Below are 24,519 nucleotides of genomic sequence, written 5' to 3'. Positions count from 1 at the left end.
ATTGGCCTTCCTGATTACCTGCTGCACCTGTGTGCTAGATTCCTGTGTTTCATGTACAAATTCCCCTAAGTGCCTGTGTGTTGCAGCTTTCTGCATTTAAACAATAGTGTTCTTTTGCTCTCCCTTCTAAATGGACATTCACATTTTCCCACATCATACTCCTTTGTTCAGCTTTTAGTCCACTTACTCAACCTATCAATATCTTTCTGTAAACTGTTTGTATCCCTCTTGCAATTTTAACCATTCCATCTATCTTTTTGTTGCCTGCAAATTGTTTACAGTATATTTGCTTCCTTCCTCCAAGTCAATAATATATATCTTTTACATAATAACTACAACTGCTCACTAAATGTATGGATTAGTCCCTGGACAAAATTTAGTTGCCTTATGCCTATTGTCAATAACAAAGTCAAAGTCATGCAAGATAACATGAAATCAGTCACGAAGCATGAGTATTAGAGCTCAGCGCTGGACAGAAGGTCATGGTGAAAAATCATCAAGGTCATAAGGAGAAGTATGTGATTTGAGTCGCCTTTTCTTAAACAGATAAGGTGCAATCATACATTTAGTGAAGTTTGGGGTCTCTGCCAGTGTCAGCTAAATCATTTGTTCAAAAGTGGAAATCTGACTAAAAAAATGAGTATGACAAATCACCAAAAGGCCAAAATTATTAGAAAACAAAATTCAGCCAGAGTTTTACTATTAACTATTGGGTAGAAAGATCATCATTTGTGTCTTTTCCATTTTTGGTAGTTCAAAACAAACTTGCTACGAATAGCAAGTAGATTGGTCACAGATGTTTTCAGTGATATTTACAAAGTGCAATTCTTTATTAGTCCTTGTTAAAATAGCTGAAGATTGTACTCACTCCTGACTTTAATTGGTCATTTCCCTGAAGAAAATTGGAGTTGGACAATGATTGTTCCCTCAGTTTTAAAGGATGTAACATTTACTATTTAATTCAACTGTAAAGTAGAATAAAAACTTCTGAGATTCAAAACATATGCTATTTATTAACAAGCTATGTAAAGGGACCACTTACCACTGTCACTTATGCAGACAACTCCAGATCAGAGCTTTCTGCACCCAACTAAACTAGGCTAGGTACAGGAGTAAAGCACCATCCTATTAAACATATGGTAGACAGCAAATATATTTTTTGACTCTGGCTTTGCACTAAGAGATGGTATTCTCACTTATTGCTTGGAAATTAACTATAATTCAGAAGTAATTCTTCGGACATCATGAAATGAAGTACATAGGTGTAAGCTCTATTTTTCATTAATACGGTTCTGACAATGATATTTATTGCAAACTAAAGCAGAAATTGCTGGAAAAGCTCAACAGGTTTAGCAGCATCTGTGGTTCTGAGGAAGGGTCACTTGACCCAAAATGTTAATTCTGATTTCTCTCTACAGATGCTGCCAGACCTGCTGAGCCTTACCAGCAGTTTCTGGTTTTGTTTCTGATTTACAGCATCTGCAGTTCTTTGCGTTTTAAATGATATTTATTGGGTTGTTTCAGTATCCATAATCGATGATGCAAATCCAAAAGGTCCACTTTAGTGAACAAATGGAAGCATTTTTGTGTTAGTGACTAATTTGAGTTTACAAATTTGTTTCTGTAAGTAAACTGTAATAGTTAAACAATATTAAAAATTAAATTACTGAATTTGGAATATATTATGGATGTGGGGAGAATGTTGTTTCAATCATGGACTATTTGATCCAAGTTTTGCTTTGAGACTAATTCTGTGCTCTGTCAGTCTATTATAAAATAAATTTTAAAATGTGAAATCTAGAAACCCAACAAGTACATAATTTGAGTTACTAATCACTTAAACAAGAACTAACATGTTTTCTGATCTTTTTGATTTGTTTGGTCATCAAAGAAAGTTGGTAGCATCCTCGATGCAGTTAAGCGCAGTTCACTTGGGGTTAACTTCAGAGAGCAGATGGGTGCTGGGCAATGTGATTTGGCTTCAGCCATCGCAATTTATCAAATGCCACCTCTCATTTACATTTCAACTTATTTAGTAAGCCAAAGGCATTGTGGCATATTTATCATTTTATTTGTGTTAAAGAGTGTTACGGAATGAAGGCTAAACAAAAGTACCACAAATGATGATCCTTTTTAAAATCATAATTGGATGAGTAATCAGTTGGTTTATATTAATATAATAAAGTGCTTAATTCCTCCAAAGTGTTGTTAAGTTTAATGTTGAATGATTGGACACCACACTGTATATTTGGAATTACAGAGCCTAGTTTATATAACAAAGTGCGAGCTGGATTCTAGGACATGGAAACTATCAAAAGACCCACATTTTGGACAGTCAAAGTAAGCTCTGTCTACTTACAACATGTGTCAGCTGGAATGCTTAAAAATGTCTGGAATGTGCTACTAGGGCTTGAGATACACCATCAGTTTGTTTACATCATGTAATTTGGTTCTGCTTGCAAATCTAGCACTAATATTATTCAGTTTCCTCCACAATGAATAGTTTAATCCAGTTATTGTGTCACACACTGAGTTTCGGTCAGGCATATTGCTGCTTTCAGAGAATGTACAGTGCTCACATCCCCAATTTAAGAATGTACATGGTCCTCATGCTGTTAATTTCACTGATCAGTGGTCATTTCTACTGATTTTATGGGAAGAACCATAACATCAAAATATTTGGGTGACCCCACTGGGTACAAGGGGTAGTACTTCATGCTCAACCAGTCAGCAAGTACTCAAATTAAAGTCTCACTCTTAAAAGGTATGGAGACTGATGAGGTTGAAAGAGACAGATCTGGAACAAAAGCAAGATTTGTCCCAACAGGTATTCCTGTGTATTTACTGTGGACTCTGCTCCAAGGATCAGCGAAACACCTATGAAGTTGGCACAATGAATTTATACTTGTATTCGGAGTAAAACTTAATAGTTTGACAGGGCTAAACCTTACTATTTTGGAGAATTTGAATTGTTTTGATATCTTTGAATGGTTTCTTACTGCAAAGCCTAATGTGTTTTCTTGTTGCGTCTTACCAAACTCATCTCATTAAATACCTACAGTAGCTATGTCCCACTATTGCTTTCAATGCCATCTTCAACCTTTGATACCACTAACCCTGCATGCAACTCTGTGCTGCCTGCTCACTCACATGAGAACCACCTCCACCAGCAGCAACAGCAGTAGTTAAGCCACCCACTTTCATCCTTCATAATACTGGCCTCTCTTATGTTCCAGAGGAAAGTAGTTCACAATACAGTGTAAAGAGTCAAAATTAGTGGTAGTGTTGCCTGATATTTGGAGCTTTGCTCCTTATGAGATTATCCTGATTCTGACAAGACCTGGTCTGGACGTGAAGGCAGTCCTTGGTTCACTGTGCTGGGAACCCCTGAGCAAAAGCTATCCCCCCCTTGACGAAGGCCTTTAACAAGCTACCTGGAGTTGTCTGTGCTAAATGGTACAGCAAGATTGGATTAATATGGACGTCATTTTTTTCTGGATGGAAAACTTCAAGGCAATGCAAGGCCTGAGAGCACACAGGGAGAGTCAAAGTAGGTAAGTGGTATCATAGTAAACAAAGAGACCAGAGATGCAGTCTGGTCCAGTCCATGAGCTAGGTTTATGACCCTAACTGCGCAATGTCTTTGGAGGGGCATTACAATGATAGTTAATAAGTGCAGAAGTGTCCTGTATGTGGATTGAAGATGGACTATGAGAGTCCTTACAGGCTAGGAATATTAGATGCTGTGGACATGGAGTATATGTCTGGTGCCCATGGACTAGGCCCTGAGAAGTTGGTGCTTGGTTTCTAACATGCAGGTCATTCATATCAAGTTGCAAGCTGAATCCAGGTGCTCACTTTGATTTCCTTTGTTGAGTGTCCCTGGATTAAGCTAGTTTAGTAAGTGGTTAGATGGGAGGCTAAATATTAATGAGGTAAGTTGTTCCATCAATAAGGTGTTTAATAACAGTTAATCCTTATCAGTTGGCATCTTGAAACTGCCAAGCTATTTTCTAGCCATAAACAAAACAAATTGCTGAAAAAACCTCCGATCTGGCAGCTAATGTGGAGAGAGAGCAGAGATAAGGTTTTGGGTTCAGTGACCCTTAAGTCACGAGTCTTGGAGATGTACAGCACGGAAACAAATCCTTTGGTCCAACTCGGCCATGCCGACCAGATATCCTAAACTAATCTAGTCCTATTTGCCAGCATTTGGCCTATATCCCTCTAAACCCTTCCTATTCATATACCCATCCAGATGCATTTTTTAAATAGTTTGTAATTGTACCAGCCTCTCCCACTTCCTATGGCAGCTCATTCCATTACGTACCACCCTCTGCATGAAAATGTTGCCCCTTGAGTCCCTTTTTAAATCTTTCCCCTCTCAGCTTAAATGTATGCCTCTAGTTTTGGACTCCCCTGCCATCGCTCCTCATCCTATTTATGCCTCTCATGATTTTGTGCACTTCTATATGGCCACCCCTCAGCCTCTGATGGTCCAGGGAAAGTGGAGTTTCTGAACTCTTTCAAGTTTTACAATCGTCTTCCTATAGCAGGGAGACCAGAATTTCAAAAGTGGCCTAAACAATGTCCTGTATATGACACGCTAACTCCTCTACTCAATGCACTGACCAAAAAAGGCAAACCTACCAAACACCACTTTCACTTTTAAGCAACTATGCATCTGCGCCCCGAGGTTTCTTGTTGGCAGTATTTGCAGGACCTTACTATTAACTGTGTAAGTTCTGCCCTGATTCGCTTTTCTAAAATGCAGCACCTCACATTTATCTAAATAATTCCATCTGCCACTCCTTAGGCTAACGGCCATTCTGATCAAAATCCCATTGTACTCTGGAGGTAACCTTCTTCACTGTCCATTAACGCCTCCAATTTTGGCGTCATCTGCAAGCTTACTAACCATACGACCTGTGTTCATATCTAAATCATTTATATAAATAATGAAAAGCAGTGGACCCAGTACTGATCCTTGTGGCCTACTGCTGGTCACAGACTTCCAGTCTGAAAAGTAATTCTCCACCACCACCCCCGTCTACTACCTACAAGCCAATTTTGTATCCAATTGGCTAGCTCTCCCTGTATTCTGTATGATCCAACTCTGCCAACTAGTCTACAATTAAGTGTCAACCTTGTCAAACGCCTTGCTGAAGTCCATTCAAAACAACGTCCACCGCTCTGCCTCCTTTAATCTTCTTTGTTACTTCTTCAAAAACTCAATCAAGTTCGCGAGACATGATTTCCCACATACAAAGCCATGTTGACTATCCCCAATCAGTCCTTGCCTTTCCAAATACATGTAAATCCTGTCCCTCACTTCCCTCCAACAACTTACCCACCAGGGATGTAAGGTTCACTTGTCTACAGTTCCATGGCTTTTCCTTATCACCTTTTCTTAAATAATGGCACCACATCAGTCAACCTGCAGTCCTCCTGCACCTCACCCGTGGCTATCGATGATATAAGTGTTTCATCGAGGAGCCCAGTAATCACTTTCCCTGCTACAGAGCTGAAATTGATGGTAGCTAGTGAATTTATAGTGAATTTAAATTCAGTTAATAAAATACCTAGAATGTGAAGCCAGCACAAAGAAACTATTATAAAATCCATCTTCTTCAGTATTGCCCTTGTTATCTGGCCTGTACGTGACTCCTAATCCACGGTAAGGTGGTTGATTCCTCTGCCCTCTAAAGTGACCTGGCAAGTCATTGAGTCATAGAGATGTACAGCATGGAAACAGATCATTCGTTCCAACCCATCCATGCGGACCAGATATTCCAACCCAATCTAGTCCTACCTGCCACACCCGGCCCATAACCCTTCAAACCCTTCCTATTCAATATACCCACCCAAATTCCTTTTAAATGTTGCAGTTATACTAACCTCCACCACTTCCTCTGGCATCATTCCATACATGAACCACCCTCTGTGTGAAAAATTTGCCCCTTAGGTCCCTTTTATATCTTTCCCCTCTTGCCCTCAACCTCTGCCGTTGTTCTGGACTCTCCCACCCCAGGGAAAAGACTTTGTCGATATATCCTATCCATGCCCTCATGACTTTGTAAACCTCTATAAGATCACCCTTCAAGCTTTGACGCTCCAGGGAAAAGAGTCCCAGCCTGTTCAGTCTCTCCCTATAGTTCAAATCCTTCAACCCTGGCAACATCCTTGTAAATCTTTTCTGAACCCTTTCAAGTTTCACAACATCTTTCTGATAGGAAGGAGACCAGAATTGTACGCAATATTCCAACAATGGCCAAACCAATGTCCTGTACAGCCGCAACACGACCTCCCAACTCCTGCACTCAATATTCTGACCAATAAAGGAAAGCATACCAAATGCCTTCTTCATGATCTTATCTACCTGTGACTCCACTTTCAAGGAGCCATGAACCTGCATTCCCCAAGGTTTTTGTTCAGCAACACTTCCAAGGACCTTCCCATTATGTGTATAAACCCTGCTAAGATTTGCCTTCCCAAAATGCAGCATTTCACATTTGTCTGAATTAAACTCCATCTGCCGCATCTCAGCCCATTGGCCCATCTGACCAAGGTCCTGTTTTAATCTGAGGTAACCCTCTTCACTATACCTCCAATTTTGGTGTCATCAGCAAAATTACTAACTGTACCTCTTATGCTCACATCCAAATCATTTATATAAATGTAAAATGAAATGGACCATCACCGATCCTTGTGGCGCTCCATTGGTCACAGGCCTCCAGTCTGAAAAACAACCGTCCACCACCACCCTCTGTCTTCTACCTTTTTGAGCCAGTTCTGTATCCAAATGGCTAGTTCTTCCTGTATTCCATGAGATCTAATCTTGCTGACCAGTTTCCCATGGGGAATCTTGTGGAACACCTTACTGAAGTCCATATAAATCACATCTACCACTCTGCCCTCATCAATCCTCTTTGTTACTTCTTCAAAAAACTCAATCAAGTTTGTGAGACATGATTTCCCATGCACAAAGCCATGTTGACTATCCCTAATCAGTCCTTGCCTTTCCAAATACATGTAAATCCTGTCCCTCAGGATTCCCTCCAACAACTTGCCGACGTCAGGCTCACTGGTCTATAGTTCCCTGGCTTGTCATTACCACCTGTCTTAAACAGTGGCACCATGTTAGCCAACCTCCAGTCTTCCAGCACCTCTTCTGTAACTATTGATGATACAAATATTTCAGTAAGAGGCCCAGCAATCACTTTTCTAGTCCCCCACAGAGTTCTAGGTACACCTGATCACCTGTATCCACCTTTATGCGCTTCAAGACATCTAGCACTTCCTCCTCTGTAATATGGACATTTTTCAAGATGTCACTATTCATTTCCCTACATTATGTATTTTCCATGTCCTTTTCCACAGTAAATACTGATACAACGTACTAATTTAGTATCTCCGCCATTTTCTGCAGCTCTACACAAAGGCCGCTTTGCTGATCTTTGAGGTGCCCTATTCTCTCTGTTGTTTCCCTTTTATCCTTAATGTATTTGTAAAAACCCTTTGGATTCTCCTTAACTCTATTTGCCAAAGCTATCTCATGACCCCTTTTTGCCCTCCTGATTTCTCTCTTAGGTATACTCCTACCGCCTTTACAATCTTCTAAGGATTCACTCGATCTATCCTATCTATACCTGACACATGCTTCCTTCTTTTTCTTAACCAAACCCTCAATTTCTTTAATCATCAGCATTCCCTATACCAACCAGTCTTCACTTTCACCCTCACAGGAATATGCTTTCTCTGGACTCTCATTATCTCATTTCTGAAGGCTTCCCATTTTCCAGCTGTCCCTTTGCCTGCGAACTTCTGTCCCCTATCAGCTTTTGAAAGTTCTTGCCTAATACAGTTCAAGGGCAATGAATGCTGGTCTTGCCAATAATACCCATATTATTTTTTCAAACAATGTTAGTTGTACATTGCCTGCACATTTCAATAATTTATGTGTACAGTCCACCTGTTAATTGCCTGCATGCATTAATAAGGGGCAATATTGTTACTGCCTGTTTAAAGTCAGTCTGCATCTCTTAAAGAGGGGGTTGGTTGAAGGTGTTAGTGATTGTGTTCTTTTCGAAGAAGCTTTCGTGGCTGATGTTGGAAGAAAATGTGAACCAGGATTTTGGATGCTGCATCTTTGTCATGGAGAAGGTGGAAGTTGGATATTTGTCTTGTTCGTCTTGTGTTTGGGGGTGCGGGAGGGACGTGGAGGTCCTCAGTCCCTCTAGCCCCATGCTTAGAAAGCAAGAGTTCATGGAGGAGGTCAGTGCCTGGGATTTACCTTCAAAGAATTGCTGTAGTGCAGGAAGACATTTAATGATCTCATATGAATTATCAAAATCAGTGAGCAGATTTTCATACGCCTTGATCTTTCAACTACATTACTAAACTCATCCACTGCTCAATTCACAACATTTGCATTACTCACCCATCAATAAGCTCTATCAGTAATGACACATAGCTAACATTCATATGTTTTATTGAGCTGTCATCATGGATCAGATCTCAAACAACAATGAGACAAAGTACAGGAAATAGGGAGCTTAGTGGCACGCTGTAAAGACAATCTCTCCCTCAATGTCAGCAAAATGAAGGATCTTGTCCTCAATTTCAGGACGTGGTGTGGAGGGCTTAGTAAATATCACCCACAATCTGTCCTGCTCCATCGATGTTGATGCTATAACCAAGAAAGCACACCAATATTTCTACTTCCTCAGAAGGGTAAAGAAATTTGACACATTCACAATAACTCATGACAATACTCGTAGATGCACCATAGAAAGCATCCTATCTGGATGCAGCACAGCTTAGTATGGGCAACTGTTCTGCCCAAGGCTGCAAGAAATTTCAGAAAACAGCCCCGTCCACCATGAAAACCAGCCTTCCATCCATCGACTCCATCTACACTTCCCACTACCTCAGGAAACATCCAATGGAATCGATGAGCCCTCCACCCTGTTAAACACCCTTCCATCCTCCTCCATCAGGCAGAAGATACAAAAGTTTGAATTGAAGATTCAAAAACAGTTGCTTCCCTGCTGTTTCAGTCTTATGAATAGACTTCTCATGTATAATGATTGAACTCTCTCTGCACCTTCTTTGTTGCTCTAACACAATATTCTACATTCTGTTCTAATACCCTGTTTACTTCATCTAAGGTGTGATTTGTCTGGATTGCATGCCAAACAATAGTTTTCTCTGTATCTCAGTACATGACAATAATAAATCAAAACATTGTAGCAGGCTTCACGCTCACGTCTTGCACACACCAACATCTCTTCAACTGTGATCGCCACATCTTACAAACATGTTACTCAACACTCACTGACATTTCCTCCTTTCACTTAGAAGGTGGCATATATTTGGAGAGAGCGGGAATTAATAAACAAGATGAGTTGGTGAGGTTCCTAATGAAGGCCTTATGCTCAAAACATCGATTCTTCTGCTCCTTGGATGCTGTCTGACCTGCTGTGCGTTTCCAATGTTATACTTTTTGACTCTGATTTCCAGCATCTGCAGTCCTCACTTGCTCTGAGTTCATGAGGTTGTAGTGTAATATGCAGACATATTTGAATTTATCAGCAACATTAATTAACATTTTAATCACTGAAACAATGTTCCTTAACTGTAGTTATTGTCAAATTTATGTTTAGAATTAATGTGGCTATTCTTTAAAGATTATTTAAATTTCATAATTGCAAATCCATACTACACTACATGTATCTTGACAATTTGTTTTTTTCTTAATTATAAAATGTAATTGTGATCTTATTAATATGGCTTCCAGTCCCCAAGAATCACTTTATTAAGCTAATAAACTGCAATCACTTAATGTATTTTCCACCTATTCATCTTGCGCATTTATTACTTAATCATTTAAGACAATCTTTCCGACTGGGAGAGAAAAAGTATTCTTATAAATAACCTTCCACCAGGTTCACTATCAGAGAAGTACATCGTTTGTCAGTTATGTTGTGGTTCATTATTATGTACATGCACCGTAGTTAATAGTATCTTGAAAAAGTACTTTCAGTTTTACAAATTTGTTTTCTTTTGAAGCTTCAAACCATTGACTAATGTATTTATAAATTCATTTTACTATTTATCAATATGTAAATCAATATGGGAAAACTTTACCAAGCAACAAAGAACCACAAAGCAAGCAATAAAGAAAGAATTGATAGATTATGAATGCAAACCTGCACAGAATATAAAAAAAAAACAGGAAGGAAACATCTTTATAAACATATAAAATGGAAAAGGGTTGCTAAAGTGGACATAGGTCCCTTGTAGAATGAGAAAAGGGACTTATTAGATAATACTGAAATGGCGGAGGCCATAAATAACTATTTTGTGTCAGTCTTCACAGTGGATGATGTGTCTAACATGCCAGAGAATGATGTTAAGGATATGATGGGAGGTGAGGACCTCAATTCAATTGTTATCATAAAGAGGGTAGTGTTGAGCAAACTTAAGGGTCGAAAAGTAGATAAGTCCCCTGGTCCTGATAAAATGCCTGCTAGGGTGCTGAAAGAAATGGTGGAAGTTATAGTAGATGCATTAATAGTAATTTACCAAAATTCACTGGACTAGAAGACCATGAATGTCACACTGTGTAGGTAAAAGGCAGGCAAATATAGGCCAGTTAGCTTAATATCTATAGTCTGGAAAATGCTGGAGGCTACCATTAAAGAAGAAATAGTGAGACATCTGGATGGAAAGAGTTCCATCAGACAGATGCAACATGGATTCAGGAAGGGAAAGTCATGTTTGACAAACTTACTAGAGTTCTTTGAGGATGTAACAAGGGCGGTGGATAGAGGAGAGCAGGTGTATGTTGTATACTTAGATTTCCAGAAGGCATTCGATAAGGTGCTGCATAAAAGACACTTCCATAATATAAGAATGCATGGAATGTAATAGCATGGATAGAGGACTGGTTAACCAATAGAAATCAGAGAGTTTGGACATTTGGGTGTTTCTCTGTTTGGAGATCAGTGGTGAGCAGGATGCTGTAGTGGTCAGTGTTGCGCCCGCAACTGTTCATCGTATAAACGATTTGGAAGAGGACACTGAGTGTAATGTATCCAAGTTTGCTGATGACACTAAATTGAGTGGCAAGGCAAACTGTGCCGAGGATGTGGATGGTCTGCAGAGAGATTGAGATAGATTAAGTGAGTATGCAAGGTCTGGCAGGTGGAGTACAATGTTGGTAAATGTGAGGTTATTCCACTTTGGAAGTAAAAATAGTAGGTCAGAGTATTATTTAAATGGTGAACATTTGATGAACATAAATGTAATCAACCGGTTTTGCCTTAATTTTCATTCTCTTAATTTCAGACTGATGTCCAATCTGCCACTCTGCACTATAAACTAAAGTGGGTATAAATAATTATAATTGAGATTCAACAGAACTGAAAAAGTAAGTTTGCTCCTTCCAACTTCTGATGCACTTGGTGTATTGCCAAACATCAACTATGTCCCTGCAATGACCTTTTGAAGTCACTGATTAGCATATTAGAAGTATACATGCTTAAAACAAAACCTCCCTATAGGATATCAAGATTGTCATAAAAGGTCAGACTCAGCACAGTGCATGGAATATTAATGAGAATTCAATCTGGTCTCCGTTATGAAGACCGAGTCCTCTGTTCAGGTTGAAAGTGACACCATTTGTACAGATAGATTAGATTCTCTACAGTGTGGAAACAGGCCCTTCGGCCCAACAAGTCCACACTGCTTCTCCGAAGAGAAACCCACCCAGACCCATTCCCCTACCCTATATTTACTCCTGACTAACACACCTAACACTGTGGGCAATTTAGCATGGCCAATTCACCTGACCTGCTCATCTTTGGATTGTGGGAGGAAAGTGGAGAACCCGGAGGAAACCCACGCAGACACGGGGAGAATGTGCAAACTCCACATAGTCAGGTGGGAATCAAACCCAGGTCCCTGGTGCTGTGAGATGGCAGTGTAACCACTGAGCCATTAATTTTCAGTAAAGCACATTCTATTTTGTTATAAAGTTAAAAATCACACAACACCAGGTTATAGTCCAACAGGTTTAATTGGAAGCACACTAGCTTTCGGAGCGACGCTCCTTCATCAGGTGATTGTGGAGGGCTCGACCGTAACACAGAATTTATCGCAAAAATTTGCAGTGTGATGTAACTGAAATTTTACATTGAAGAATTGATTGTCTGTTAAGCCTTTCATCTGTTAGAATACAGTGATAGTTTCACTTCTTTCATGTGTAAATCATAAAACCCTTTTTTTTAAAAGTTGCATTCTCTGGTTAGCTGTTAACAATGGTGATAGCTATTGTTGGACTTCTTACCAGGAAACGTGCAGGTTAAAAGTTATGGGATCTTTGACATTTCTATCTATCACCGACAACGTTAGCAAGATTATTTGCGACTGTAAATGAAAAATGACACCACTGCGGTCATTTTTAAAGTCTACCTCCAGTAACTAAGCAGAGATCCATTCTGTTTTCAGCTGATAAGACTTTTTACATTATTTGTGTCTCTCTAAGAGGTGTGATACAGCAGTTTAAAATTGGCAGTGTGAGTTGTTCAGATAAATATTTCGATGAGGTTCTGTGAAGGATCAAACAATACAAAATAAGTCAGAAGTAGCTCTGGGGAAGAAATTTTTTCTGCAATTCTTACTAATTGCTTGAAGGCAGATCCCTCAACCAAAACATAGCTGGTTGAAGCAGATCTCATTTTGCATTGGGTAATTATAATGTGGAAGAAATGATTCATCTAGGCAATTGATTGACAATAGCCTTGCATGGGGAAGAGGGACAGGACTAAATACATCTTTACTGAAAGTGAATTTAAAAAATGAGACAATTGGACCAGGAATGTGTTGATTTTGTTCTGTTTAAACTCAGGGCTGAATCTTTCCAGCCCCTGAATGGTGTGGACAATGGCAACTCTCCATTTTGGCCAACATTCCCAAATATCTCCATGGACAATAGCTGTTTTTATCCGTTGTCCATGGATATTGACATTAGGTATACTATCCCCACTACATCATCATGGCACATCTCCCATTCATATTTAATCTTGTTCACTACTTCAATACTGCACTTTGAACCCCGACATCACCTTTCATTGTAATGTGGCTGCCCGGCATCTCCGAATCATATTTTGTTATAAGCATGCTGTAGCAAATACAGTTTTTAGTAAGATTCTTACTAAGCAATTAGTAAGAATTGCAGAAAAAATTTCTTCCCCAGAGCTACTTCTGACTTATTTTGTATTGTTTGATCCTTCACAGAACCTCATCGAAATATTTGCTACAGGGACTGGCATTGGAGCAGGGCATATCTCTGAGCTGTTTATTTGTTTTCTTAATGCTCACTTTGTGCCTAATTGGATGCTTACAACATCTCAGGCTTGCCTTATTGTTCATTGCCACATTATTCAGAACATACAGGCTCACAGTACCCCAATCTTGCCCTGCCTTTTAGCACAAGCTCGTATGAAACCAGACGGACCAGCTGGCATCGACCTAGGCACTGGGAAAGACAACAGCAGAAACAATCTTGTTGACCCTGCAAAGTCCTTCTTACTAACATCTGGGTTCGAGTGCCAAAAATTGGGAGAGCTGTCTCATGGACTAGTCATGCAACACACTGACGTGGTCATACTCACAGAATCTTACTTTACAGACAATATCCCACACACCAGCATCACCGTCCCTAGATATGTTCTGTTCCACCAGCAGGACAGACCCAGCAGAAGTGGTGGAACAGTGGTATACAGTGAGGAAGGAGTCTTCCACATTTACTCTGGAACCAATGACGTCTCATGGCTTCAGTTTAAACGCAGGCAAAGATTTCCTTCTGCTGGTTACCATCATCCCATCATTGATGAATCAATGCTCCTCAATGTTGAACAACACTTGGAGGAAGCACTTAGGTGGAGCAGGCAACAAATATACTCTGAATGGAGAATTTCAATATCCATAACCGATCGTGGTTTGGCAGCAGTACCACAGATCAAGCTGATCGGGTCCTTACAGACAAAGTTGCTAGACTGGGCCTGCGGCAGATGGTGAGGGAACCAACAGGAGGGAAAAACATACATCACCTCATCCTTACAATCTGCCTGCTGCAAATGTATCTGTTAATGACAGTCTTAGTAAGAGTCACAACCACACAGTCCTTGTGGAGACAAAGTCCCGCCTTCACGTAGAGAATACCTTCCATTGTGTTGTATGGCACTGTATTACTGTGTTGAATGGAACAGACTTTGAACAAATCTAGCACCACCACACCAATACCCTCCCTGCTCTCAGACCCTCCCACATTCCTGCTCCATTTGAAAGGCCAGATATCTCATGAGGATAGCTGCTGGAAGACAAGTTTTCAAAGGAGGAAGGTCAGAACATTAAGCAGAAGGGACATTACCTATACTATGTATCATTCAGTACAACAACACAAGACTTAAATTATATCAATGTGAGTTGGGTGAAGCCATCATTGTAAATTTCTTATTGGTCAAAAGTGAAGCAGCCCATGTTTAGTCCCAGAATCAACTGCTATATTTTTGTTTGTTGTTCTTTTGCTTTTCCTGTTCTATCAAAGTGAACCTTTAGAACTGTTTGAAAGCTTTACAAAATGTGTATGGTTTTGGTTTCCTTACTTGAGAAAGGATGTACTGGCGCTGAAGGGGTGCAGAGGAGGTTTACTAGGTTGATACCAGAGTTGAGAGTTGGCGTATAAGGAGAGATTGAGTAGACTGGTGCTATAATCAATGGAATTTAGAAGAGTAAAGGGGGATCTTTTATAGAAACATATAAAATTATGAAGGGAATAGATAAGACAAAAGCAGGGAGATTGTTTTCACTGGCAGCTAAAACTAGAATTAAAGGGCATAGCCTCAAAATAAGGGGAGCAGATATGGACAGAGATGAGGAGGAGCTTCCTCTCCCAAAGGGTTGTGAATCTGTGGAATTCTCTGTCCAGTAGAGCAGTTGAGGCTACCCCATTGAATGTTTTTAAGGCAAAAGTAGATTTTTGAACAGTAAAGGAGTTAAGGGTTATGGTGAGTGGGCAGGTTAGCTGAGCTGAGTTCATGAAAAGATCAGCCATAAACGTAGGGAATGGTGGAGCGGACTCAAGGGGCCAGATGCCCTACTCCTGCTCCTATTATGTTCTTACGTGCTGCTCACACATTCAACCATGATAATATCTTATATTCTGCTGGGTGTTAGGTAAAGAGTAGCACTCCTTCAGATAGGTGTGGTGCTTAGGCTTCAGTGTGTCTGAAGTTTGATTTTTGTAGCTGCCCGTGTTAGAACAGTCGATCAGACCTGGCGATGATGGAAAGTGGCAATACACTAATGAACCTAATCTTCCGTTTCCAATGAAGTGTCACCTCTGCCTCATATGTGCTCTCAGAAGCTTTTCATTTCCCTCCCACTACGTGTACTGTGAGGGGCTATTTCTATTAGTAGTGTTTGATCTCGTACATGGCTAGGCTTTAAATATGGTGCCACAGACAGGAATCCCACAAGGACCTGAGATGGCAAACCCTTCTCCTACTGTTAAGTGTGCAATAGCGTGAGTATGGCACTGGAAAGGCATGTGTCCATGATAGGGTGAACACCAGGGAATTGTATGAGAGAACTCAATGGAACTCTGAGAGAAAACCTCCAGGAAACTTCCCAGAATTAATACCACCAACTTTGGTAACATTCAGCCAGATTCTTCTTCTTATGTTTAGAATGTAAATTCTGATGTTCTGATGTAATGTGGAAACTACTGGTAGTAACATGATTTTTCAATCATAGTAATAGTTCATGAGAAAAAGGTAGCTTCCCTACTTCTCCAATGGGGTAATGGCAGTTGAATACCTTTGCTCTCCTCAGCAGTTCTCAGTTTCCTTGTGTTTGGTTCCTTTGCCACCCAGGGGAAGCTATAAACAGGGTTTGTGCCACTAGCACTGAAGAGAGAAATCTGGCATTGCTACAGCAGCATGAGAGATGGGAACACCCTCTGAGGGCCAAATATCCCTGAAGAAGAAAAGGGATTTTGGCCATGTAGGCTTCCAGAGAGACCAAGGCCTAGAAGGGAAGAAGCTGAAAAATGTGTTGCTGGAAAAGCGCAGCAGGTCAGGCAGCATCCAAGGAGCAGGAGAATCCTCGTTTCGGGCATAAGCCCTTCTTTAGGAAAGGGAAGAAGAAAGCAGACAGAGGAGCTTTATTCTAGTTCTGTTGCAATACCCAAAGATTTACTGTCACCTTTTACCAGGGAGTCTTGGAGATTAATTGTAATAGGATCAGCAAGGAGCAGGCTAGGCTCCATACCCTCATATCTTTGACGTAGCGAAGAGAATCTTGATACCTGTTTTTCGAGCTTGGGACAATGAGGCAGCATTATAACTTATTGCTTCATTTCCCCCACAATTTCAAATAAACAGAGAAAGAACTCAATCTGAACTGACCTTTGTGCTGTGAAAGAGAGGAAAACACTATCAAACCACAAAACACAATTTTGTTGAAGATTTCATTATGATAAGTTAACTGATTCTGTGACGCTGCTTGCACTGAATACTCTGTCCCCTTTGAATTGGGCTTTTGTAATCTATCCAACACCATTTGCTGTTTGTGTGCAGAAATTATTTTCTAACTAATCATCATGCTTGTAAAATCAACTTCCCAATGCCCAACCGGGAAAGTTTAATTCCCAGGTTCACAGCGGCACAACATTTGGAAAACAACGTCATTGTTTTCTTGCCAAAAGGTACAATCTGTTCATGATGCTTAACAGAACTTGGCCTGCAGCCTTACTCAAGGATTTCAAAGCTACTGATGCTACTTAATTTAAGGATAGAGGCAGCAGAATAGAACAGAATTTTTAAAAAATTCTCTTTTAACTCAACAAGGATGATTTTCTGAATTTTTGCCGTTGTTGGGGGACTTTGCTCAAAGTCTTTGTAGTATGCCACACATGCCAACGATTCTTAATATGCAAAGCTTATCTTTCCATCTCCAGGCGAAATATAGAACAGCTCTATTGGGATTTTCATCTTCTTTCAATGACTTGTATTCATGTACTACCTTTTTATGTAGCAAAATGTTTCAATATGCTTCATAGAATTATTGATAAACTCAGGACACATTAGGACAGGTGACCAAAACCCGAACCAAAGAGGTGGGCTCAAGGAACATTTTAACAGAGGAAAAAAAATGTACAGTTGACTTTTCTCAAAAGGAGACCACATAATTTGCCACAAGCAATTGGCGCATGCTGTGGGTGTGACACTGACATTGCATAGTGCCACACAGAGACAAATGCACCCCCTCCTTTGGCTGTTTAGTCCTCCTGCTTTAATAAGCTCCTCTGCACTAAAAGGCAACATAAGCCTCAGCGACAGGCAGTTGTCAAGTTAGCACAAAGTGAGTGAGTGGTATTAAACCAATGTTTGGATGAAGAGTGGAGGAGGATTCAGGGATCTTGTGGTGAAGACAGGGTTGACGAAAGACTTGTAGAAACAAGTGATGGACCTCTCTGACTTCCATTTAGGAATTGGTGCCATCTGGTTTCTTGGGAAGGAGAGAGCAATTTGAAGCCAGTTGAGTTAATAATGAGATAGAAATGCATGGAAGTAAGGTAACCATCACTGAGGAATGGGATTCTAAACTCATCATTTAAACAACAAAGGAAACATTTTTTGACGTAGGAATTCTGATTATTTTTCATTTTCAGTTTCTCACCAATCGCCAACAGACAGTTCTACCCTATGTTCATGTGTTTATGTATTTAACTATCCAGAGTATCACTCCTGCATTACAGTCCAGGTATTGGGCCAACAATGTATGAGCTTGCAGCACATGGTGTGATCTAAGAAATACAGCCAGTGACGTTCCAGCATTTTGGTCCAAATGTGTGAATAGAAAAAATACAGCACAGAATGGGCCCTTTGACCCACAGAATGGGCCCTTTGATTTGTCAACACTTCAAATCTCTGGAAACCACGAATAATGACAGCAATCAATGGAGCAATTGCAGCTTCTGTATTTTAAAACTATATATTTTTTGAGATTTCTATTAAAGTACAGAGCTGAGTGAACCTACTAAAATGAATGGTTTACTAAACCGTGTGGCAATGGGAATTTGGTGAGAGTGGGAATTCAATGCAGCGGGACAAGGGGAAAGGGACTGCCAAATAACCTGATTAGATTAGATTACTTACAGTGTGGAAACAAGCCCTTCGGCCCAACAAGTCCACACCGACCCACCGAAGAGTAACCCACCCATACATTTACCCTTTCACCTAACACTACGGGCAATTTAGCATAGCCAATTCACCTAACCTGCACATCTTTGGACTGTGGGAGGAAACCGGTGCTCCTGGAGGAAACCCACGCAGACACAGGGACAATGTGCAAACTCCACACAGTCAGTCGCCTGAGGCGGTAATTGAACCCGGGTCTCTGGTGCTGTGAGGCAGCAGAGCTAACCACTGTGCCACCGTGCCACCCACTAAATATATTTAAGGGCCTGAAACTCAAATGAACCAAGTACAGAATGCCAACCTCAGGAAGGAGTGTTTCAGATTTTGTGGACTGGGGATAAGTTTGAGACTGATGGAACACGCAACGTGGATGGGCTGTATCTCAATAAGGCTGAAACCGAAGTGTTTGCAGAGTGAATCAAAATGGTATAACTTACAGACTATGTGCCAAGAGCTGGTAAGTGTGACTAGTCTGGACAGCTTTTTCTTAGCCAGCATGGCTGTGACTTGGTGAATGGGCCCCTATGTACCATACATTTTCTATATTTCCAATGCGTTATTGTCAACAAATATTATGGTACACCAAGAAATGCAGAATTGCATATTTGTTTCCTTATTAATTCTTCTTCTTAAAGAATCAAAAACAACTTTAATATTTTTTGTTGAGTGTTGTTTTTGATCAAGCATTATCAACCACAGCAACTCTCACTTGTATTTGTAAAGCATGTTTGTTTGGAAGAAAGCACCCCAATATGCTTCACAAAGGAATTATGAAGCAACGTTTGACACCAAGCCACAGGACGTAACAAAGTAGAAGATGAAAAGCTTGGTCGAAGAGACAGGTTTTAGAGAAAGTCATGTCGGAGAGGAAATTACAGAGCTTTGGGCCTTATTAACCTAAGGAGTAGCTGAAGATTATGGAGTTAGGGAGTGACTGGCCTGAGGACAAATTTAAAAATGAGAATTCTGAAGTCGAGGTGTTGCTTAACCAGATAATGAGTGGGTGACATAATTTTATCAAACCTCAAATTTATCAGCTTGGATTGAAACCATTATTTAGAACAAAGTTGATATTACTTTTGTGTCAAAGGCCCTACACATTATTTTCTCTAAAGATTTTGTGTCTAAAACAGAATCTTTACAAAGGTCTTCTTAATATCAACTGTTGGCTATTAATATTTTCCTGACAGTAACCGGTATTTCATTTTGATCAAATGATTGTCTGGAAACTGAGGGATAAGAATTCAAGGGATCTACTCAAGGATTATATAGACTGCAGTTGATTTTTCTTTCATGGAGAGCTAGTGATACATTGCTGAATTCATGTGTGCTTAATGCGAATTCTAATGCCCCTCTTAGGCCTTGGTACTTCCAAAAGAGCAGTTGGACTGAGTCTTAGATTATTTTAAGTGAAGGCAAGGCTTTTAGGGGCTTTGTCACTGAGGTACAGGGAGTACTCTCATCCTGTATTACCTATTTGCCTCATTAATTGTCTGTCACGTCCCTCTGGAGACTCTCACACCCTTTTTCCACTCCACCATGCTCCATTCTCACAACAACTAGACGCTCAGCAGATATCACAGAATTCATCGGCATCCCTTGTATCTACGCCATCTTTAAAAGCCTGTTGTATTGCTGGATAATCACAGCCAGTATGATTCCTGAAGCTTGTCCAGAACTTGGCAGACTGAGGAATTCAGCATCACGTTGTGTGGCGACATATACCAGGAGGTCCACTGGATAGAGTGGTGCAGATGCAGGACTTCTCCTACACCATGCAGCAGCATTGGAAACCACAGTAGCGTCCTATGACAGTTGTATGCTCTGAGATTGCCATCTGAGTTAGAGCTGTCTTAGCAATCTGGAGAGATACCCAGCACTGTAGGAAAAAGACCAATGTCCTTCTCCACTCCATCAGAGTAAGATCCACCATCTCTACTCCAATAACTCTCTCTCACTCCATCTCTGCTACTGTACCCACTCGCCACCAAGATACATGCCTCATTACTCTCTCAATTACTGACATCATCTTCCTACTCACTCTCACCCAAGATAACCTCCAACACCACTAACACTGCATGCCTTCTGTGCTACCTACTCACTTGCTTGGGACACCTCCTCGACTACACCAATATTAATAGCTATGCCTTCACTTTCTTCTCTTGTAATACCTGCCTTTCTCTACCTCCAAAAGGAAAACAGCCCATAATAGGGCAGAAAGACTCAAGAGAGATGATTTGCATCCCTTCTGAGGAGAGGATCCTGATTCTTACCACTTCACACCAGGCCTAGAACTGGTGTCGAGGCTGCTCCAGTGTCTCAATCTAGTCTACTGGATTCATTGCTCATAATGTGGTCTCCCCTCCATTGGGGAGACATAAAGTACACTTGGTGTCCACTTTGCAGAACACCTATGTTTTGTCCATAAAAATGACCCCAAACTTCCACTTTAACACACTACTGTGTTCCTACACCAACATTTCTTAGTGAGTTATGAAAAGACTTGTAGCTCAGGTTAAGATTTTGGATGTCGGTTTGCTTGCTGAGCTGGAATGTTCATTTCCAGACGTTTGGTTACCTACTAGGTAACATCTTCAGTGGGCCTCAGGTGAAGCAATGCTGAAAATTCCTGCTTTCTATTTATGTGTTTGGGTTTCTTTGAGTTGGGTTGGTGGTGTCATTTCCTGTGGTGATGTTGTTTCCTGGAAACATCACCACAGGAAATGATATCACCAACCCAAAGAAACCCAAACATATAAATAGAAAGTAGTAATTTTCAGCATTACTTCGCCTGAGACCCACTGAAGATGTTACCTAGTAGAGTAACAAAACGTCTGGAAATGAACCTTCCAGCTCAGTGAGCAAACCTAAATCCAAAACCAACATTTCTCTTGCAGGCCTGCTGCAGTATTCCAGTGAGCCTCAGAGCAACATCTCACTGTCTACTTGGGCACCCTACGGCCTCTAGGTCTCAACATGATGTTCAATATCTTTAGAACCTGATTTAATCATTCCACGTTTTTACTAACCCTTCACCTATTCCTATTAAGACATGGTTTGGCTTTATTTACTGTGCCAGGATCCCGTGGCCAAAGAATGTCCCATTTGATTGAGGCTGTTGACAACTACGACAAGGTTCCTGACTCTATATCTTTGCTAAACTTCACAGAATCTTATCCATGCAGAAGGAGGCCATTCAGCCCATCTGTACCAGCTCTTCAAAAGAGTGTCATTACCAAGTGGCAATTTTCCAAACTTTTCCCATACCCTTCAACAATAATTCTGTCCAAATAATTATTCAGTAGCACCTCAAATGCCTCAATTAAACCTGCCTCCATAACATTCCCAGGTAGTGCATTTCAAATCTTAACTACTCAGTTTTTAAAAAGCTTTTCTACTCCACAATACTCTTGCATCTTTTTCATGTGAATTTAAATATATGCCCTCTCTTTTTTGTTCCTTCCTATCTATTCTATCCAGTCCTCTCCTGATTTTGAAAACCTCTATCAAATCTCCTCTCAGCTGACTTCTCGCCAAGGAGAACAGTCCCAGTTCTTTCAATCTAACCTCATAACAAAAGTTTCTCATTCCTGGAAGCATTCTTTTAAATTGCATCTGCTCTCTCTCCAATGCATTCACTTTTTTTTATATAATTTGCTACAACTGTATACCATTCTCCAGCTGAAGTCAACAAGTGTCTTATATAAGTTCAACACTGCCTCCTTTCACTTGTACTTAATCACTCTATTAATAAAGTCAAGGACATTGTATGCTTTATTAACTGCTCTCTCTACAAGTTCTGGTGTCTGCAATGATCTGTGCACACTTACACCCAGGCCAAACTTGATGCCATACGAGAAAGGGTCACCAAGCAATAGCTACGCTTTGGGTCCCTCCTATCTTGATTGTATTCTTGAAGCCAAATAGAAACTTAGGGTAAGAGTAGGTCATTTTGACTTTGGACCTTTCAGTAGGTTATGGCTGATCCTTTACCTCAACACTATGTTTCGACTTTGTCTTCATACTTGTTGAGGCCTTGAATATCTAAACAACTATTAAATCTTTCTCGAATACACTAAGTGACCTGAAATTCTTTATGGTAGTAAATTCTACAGGTTGACCGCACCTCTGAATGAAGAAGTTTTTCCTCATCTCAGTTCCAAATTGCCTACCCTGTGATCCTGCGTTCTAGACTTCCAAATCAGAGGAAGTATCTAGTCTGCCCAGTTAGAATTTTATATATTCATCCTTTCCCCGTTTGATTATTCTAAACTCTAGTGAATACAAGTCCAGTTAAACCAATCTATTATTGTATGACAATCCTGCCATCTCCAGTATCAGCTTAGCGAACCTTCATTGCTTTCCTTCTATGGTAAGTATATCGTCATAACGAGGACAGTCATAACTGCACACAATACTCCAGTTGTGGTATTATTTACCCATGCCCTGTATAATTCTGGTAAGCCATTCCTACTTCTGGACTCCAATCCTCTTGCATTGGAGGTCCAAATATCATTTGTCTTTCTAGTTGCCCACCTCCTGTCTACTTTCATTAAACAGCAAGGCAAGACAGTAGTAATACAAGTCTGGTATCTCTGGTGAGTGAGTCAATGATAGCAAATAAAGACCCTCAAATGCAGCTTGCCCCTGAGCATATTTGTGTCTCCTTGCTGCAACATTACAATGATAGTTGCCAATACAACCAGAGGCAAAGCACTGAAGTGTAGAAGTGACCTGTATGTGAATCAGGAGATGTGTCATGGGGGTTCTAAGAGGCTGGTATTTGTTGAATACCAATATTTGTGGATATGGTGTGTGCTTGGTTAGTGTCCATGGAACATGCCCTCCGACGTTTGTGCCTGGTTTCCAACAAGGAAATCTTTTGGAGCAAATGGCAAGTTGAATCAGTTAGGTACTTGCTCTGGTTTCATTGTCAAGTTTTTTTTAGATTAGATTACGTTACAGTGTGGAAACAGGCCCTTCAGCCCAACAAGTCCACACCGATCCGCCGAAGCGCAACCCACCCATACCCCTACATTTACCCCTTACCTAACACTACGGACAATTTAGCATGGCCAATTCACCTGACCTGCACATCTTTGGACTGTGGGAGGAAACCGGAGCACCCGGAGGAAACCCACGCAGACATGGGGAGAATGTGCAAACTCCACACAGTCAGTCGCCTGAGGCGGGAATTGAACCCGGGTCTCTGGCGCTGTGAGGCAGCAGTGCTAACCACTGTGCCACCATGACATCTAGCTTGTAAAATGAATTACTAAATATTAGAGAGACAAGTTGTGGCATTAACAAGATATTTCACAAATAATAATGACCATCAATTGGCACATCACTATTACGGAGTGACAATCTTTCTTTTCACTATTTGTGAAAGGTATAAAAGAATGGAGTGAGATGATGTTGATGTCAAAATGGACCTCACGACACACGTCGCCTGATTCTGTCACACATCTTGTCATAGCCCACATCTCCAAGACCCCTATAAGATTTCACCCATTGTCCTGTATACCTGAGAGTCCTCCCACGTCCATTTTCTTCAGGTTCTTTGCTTCCAGGATGCAGACAGTGAGTTTCCCTGCTGTTGGAACATAGCGCAAAGAGGTGCAAATGTCTCCCAATTTCTCCGGCTGCAGGAAAAATCAGCAATATTTGAATCACGTAACTATCACAATCTTTGCAGGTTATAATGCAAAAACTTATCTTACCAGTGAAACAGGGCAGACAACAGGGCAGACATCAACAGATTTTGATGTAATTCCACATCAAAATCCAAACATAATTTCATGTTTTACCTGTTGCTAAACTGACAATTTTAAAAGCTAATCTTCGGACTTATACTGTTTGGATGCAAGATTTTCAGCATTAAATCCTGAACTTACTTTATAGCGCATGACAATGTTCCAAGATTTTGCAGTTGTGCAGCAGTATCTATCACTTAAAACTTTGTTGAATGAGATGTCACTAAGTTTTTAAACTATCACGAACATTTCAATTGTTTTTTTACAGTGAATCTGCATAAATCTGTGTAAAACATTGAAACTCATGTCAAATTACTGGTTGTGCTAATTGTACCTGTCCTGTGGGCAGCAGGCAACACTGACAATTTCCAAATGTCCATGTTTAACTGTACATTCACTGATATCAGAAGCTGCTGTCAGTTTCATGCAGTAGTGACCACCACTGCAAACAGTTTCAATGTCATTATAATGGAAAATTCTAGGCCATACCTTTT

The 24,519-nt window shown here is 40.5% G+C and overlaps 1 protein-coding gene across 5 annotated transcripts in view; it reads right to left on the bottom strand.

Annotated features, from left to right (window-relative positions):
- LOC122563239 (synaptotagmin-B) overlaps positions 1-24,519 on the bottom strand; it is a 644,946-nt gene that overhangs the window by 71,222 nt on the left and 549,205 nt on the right. For all 5 annotated transcript variants that reach the window (XM_043716847.2, XM_043716850.2, XM_087973631.1 and 2 more), the window contains one exon: positions 23,797-23,914. In XM_043716847.2, coding sequence (XP_043572782.1) covers positions 23,797-23,914 — 118 coding nt within the window. The remainder of the gene's footprint in view (positions 1-23,796; positions 23,915-24,519) is intronic.

This window comes from Chiloscyllium plagiosum, unplaced genomic scaffold (genome assembly GCF_037043375.1).
Source record: "Chiloscyllium plagiosum isolate Xiang-an unplaced genomic scaffold, Cpla_swu_hap1 HiC_scaffold_26, whole genome shotgun sequence".
Classification (NCBI taxonomy): domain Eukaryota; kingdom Metazoa; phylum Chordata; class Chondrichthyes; order Orectolobiformes; family Hemiscylliidae; genus Chiloscyllium; species Chiloscyllium plagiosum.
The sequence above is the reverse complement of the archived record's forward strand: the minus strand, read 5'-3'. Positions and strand labels throughout refer to the sequence as shown.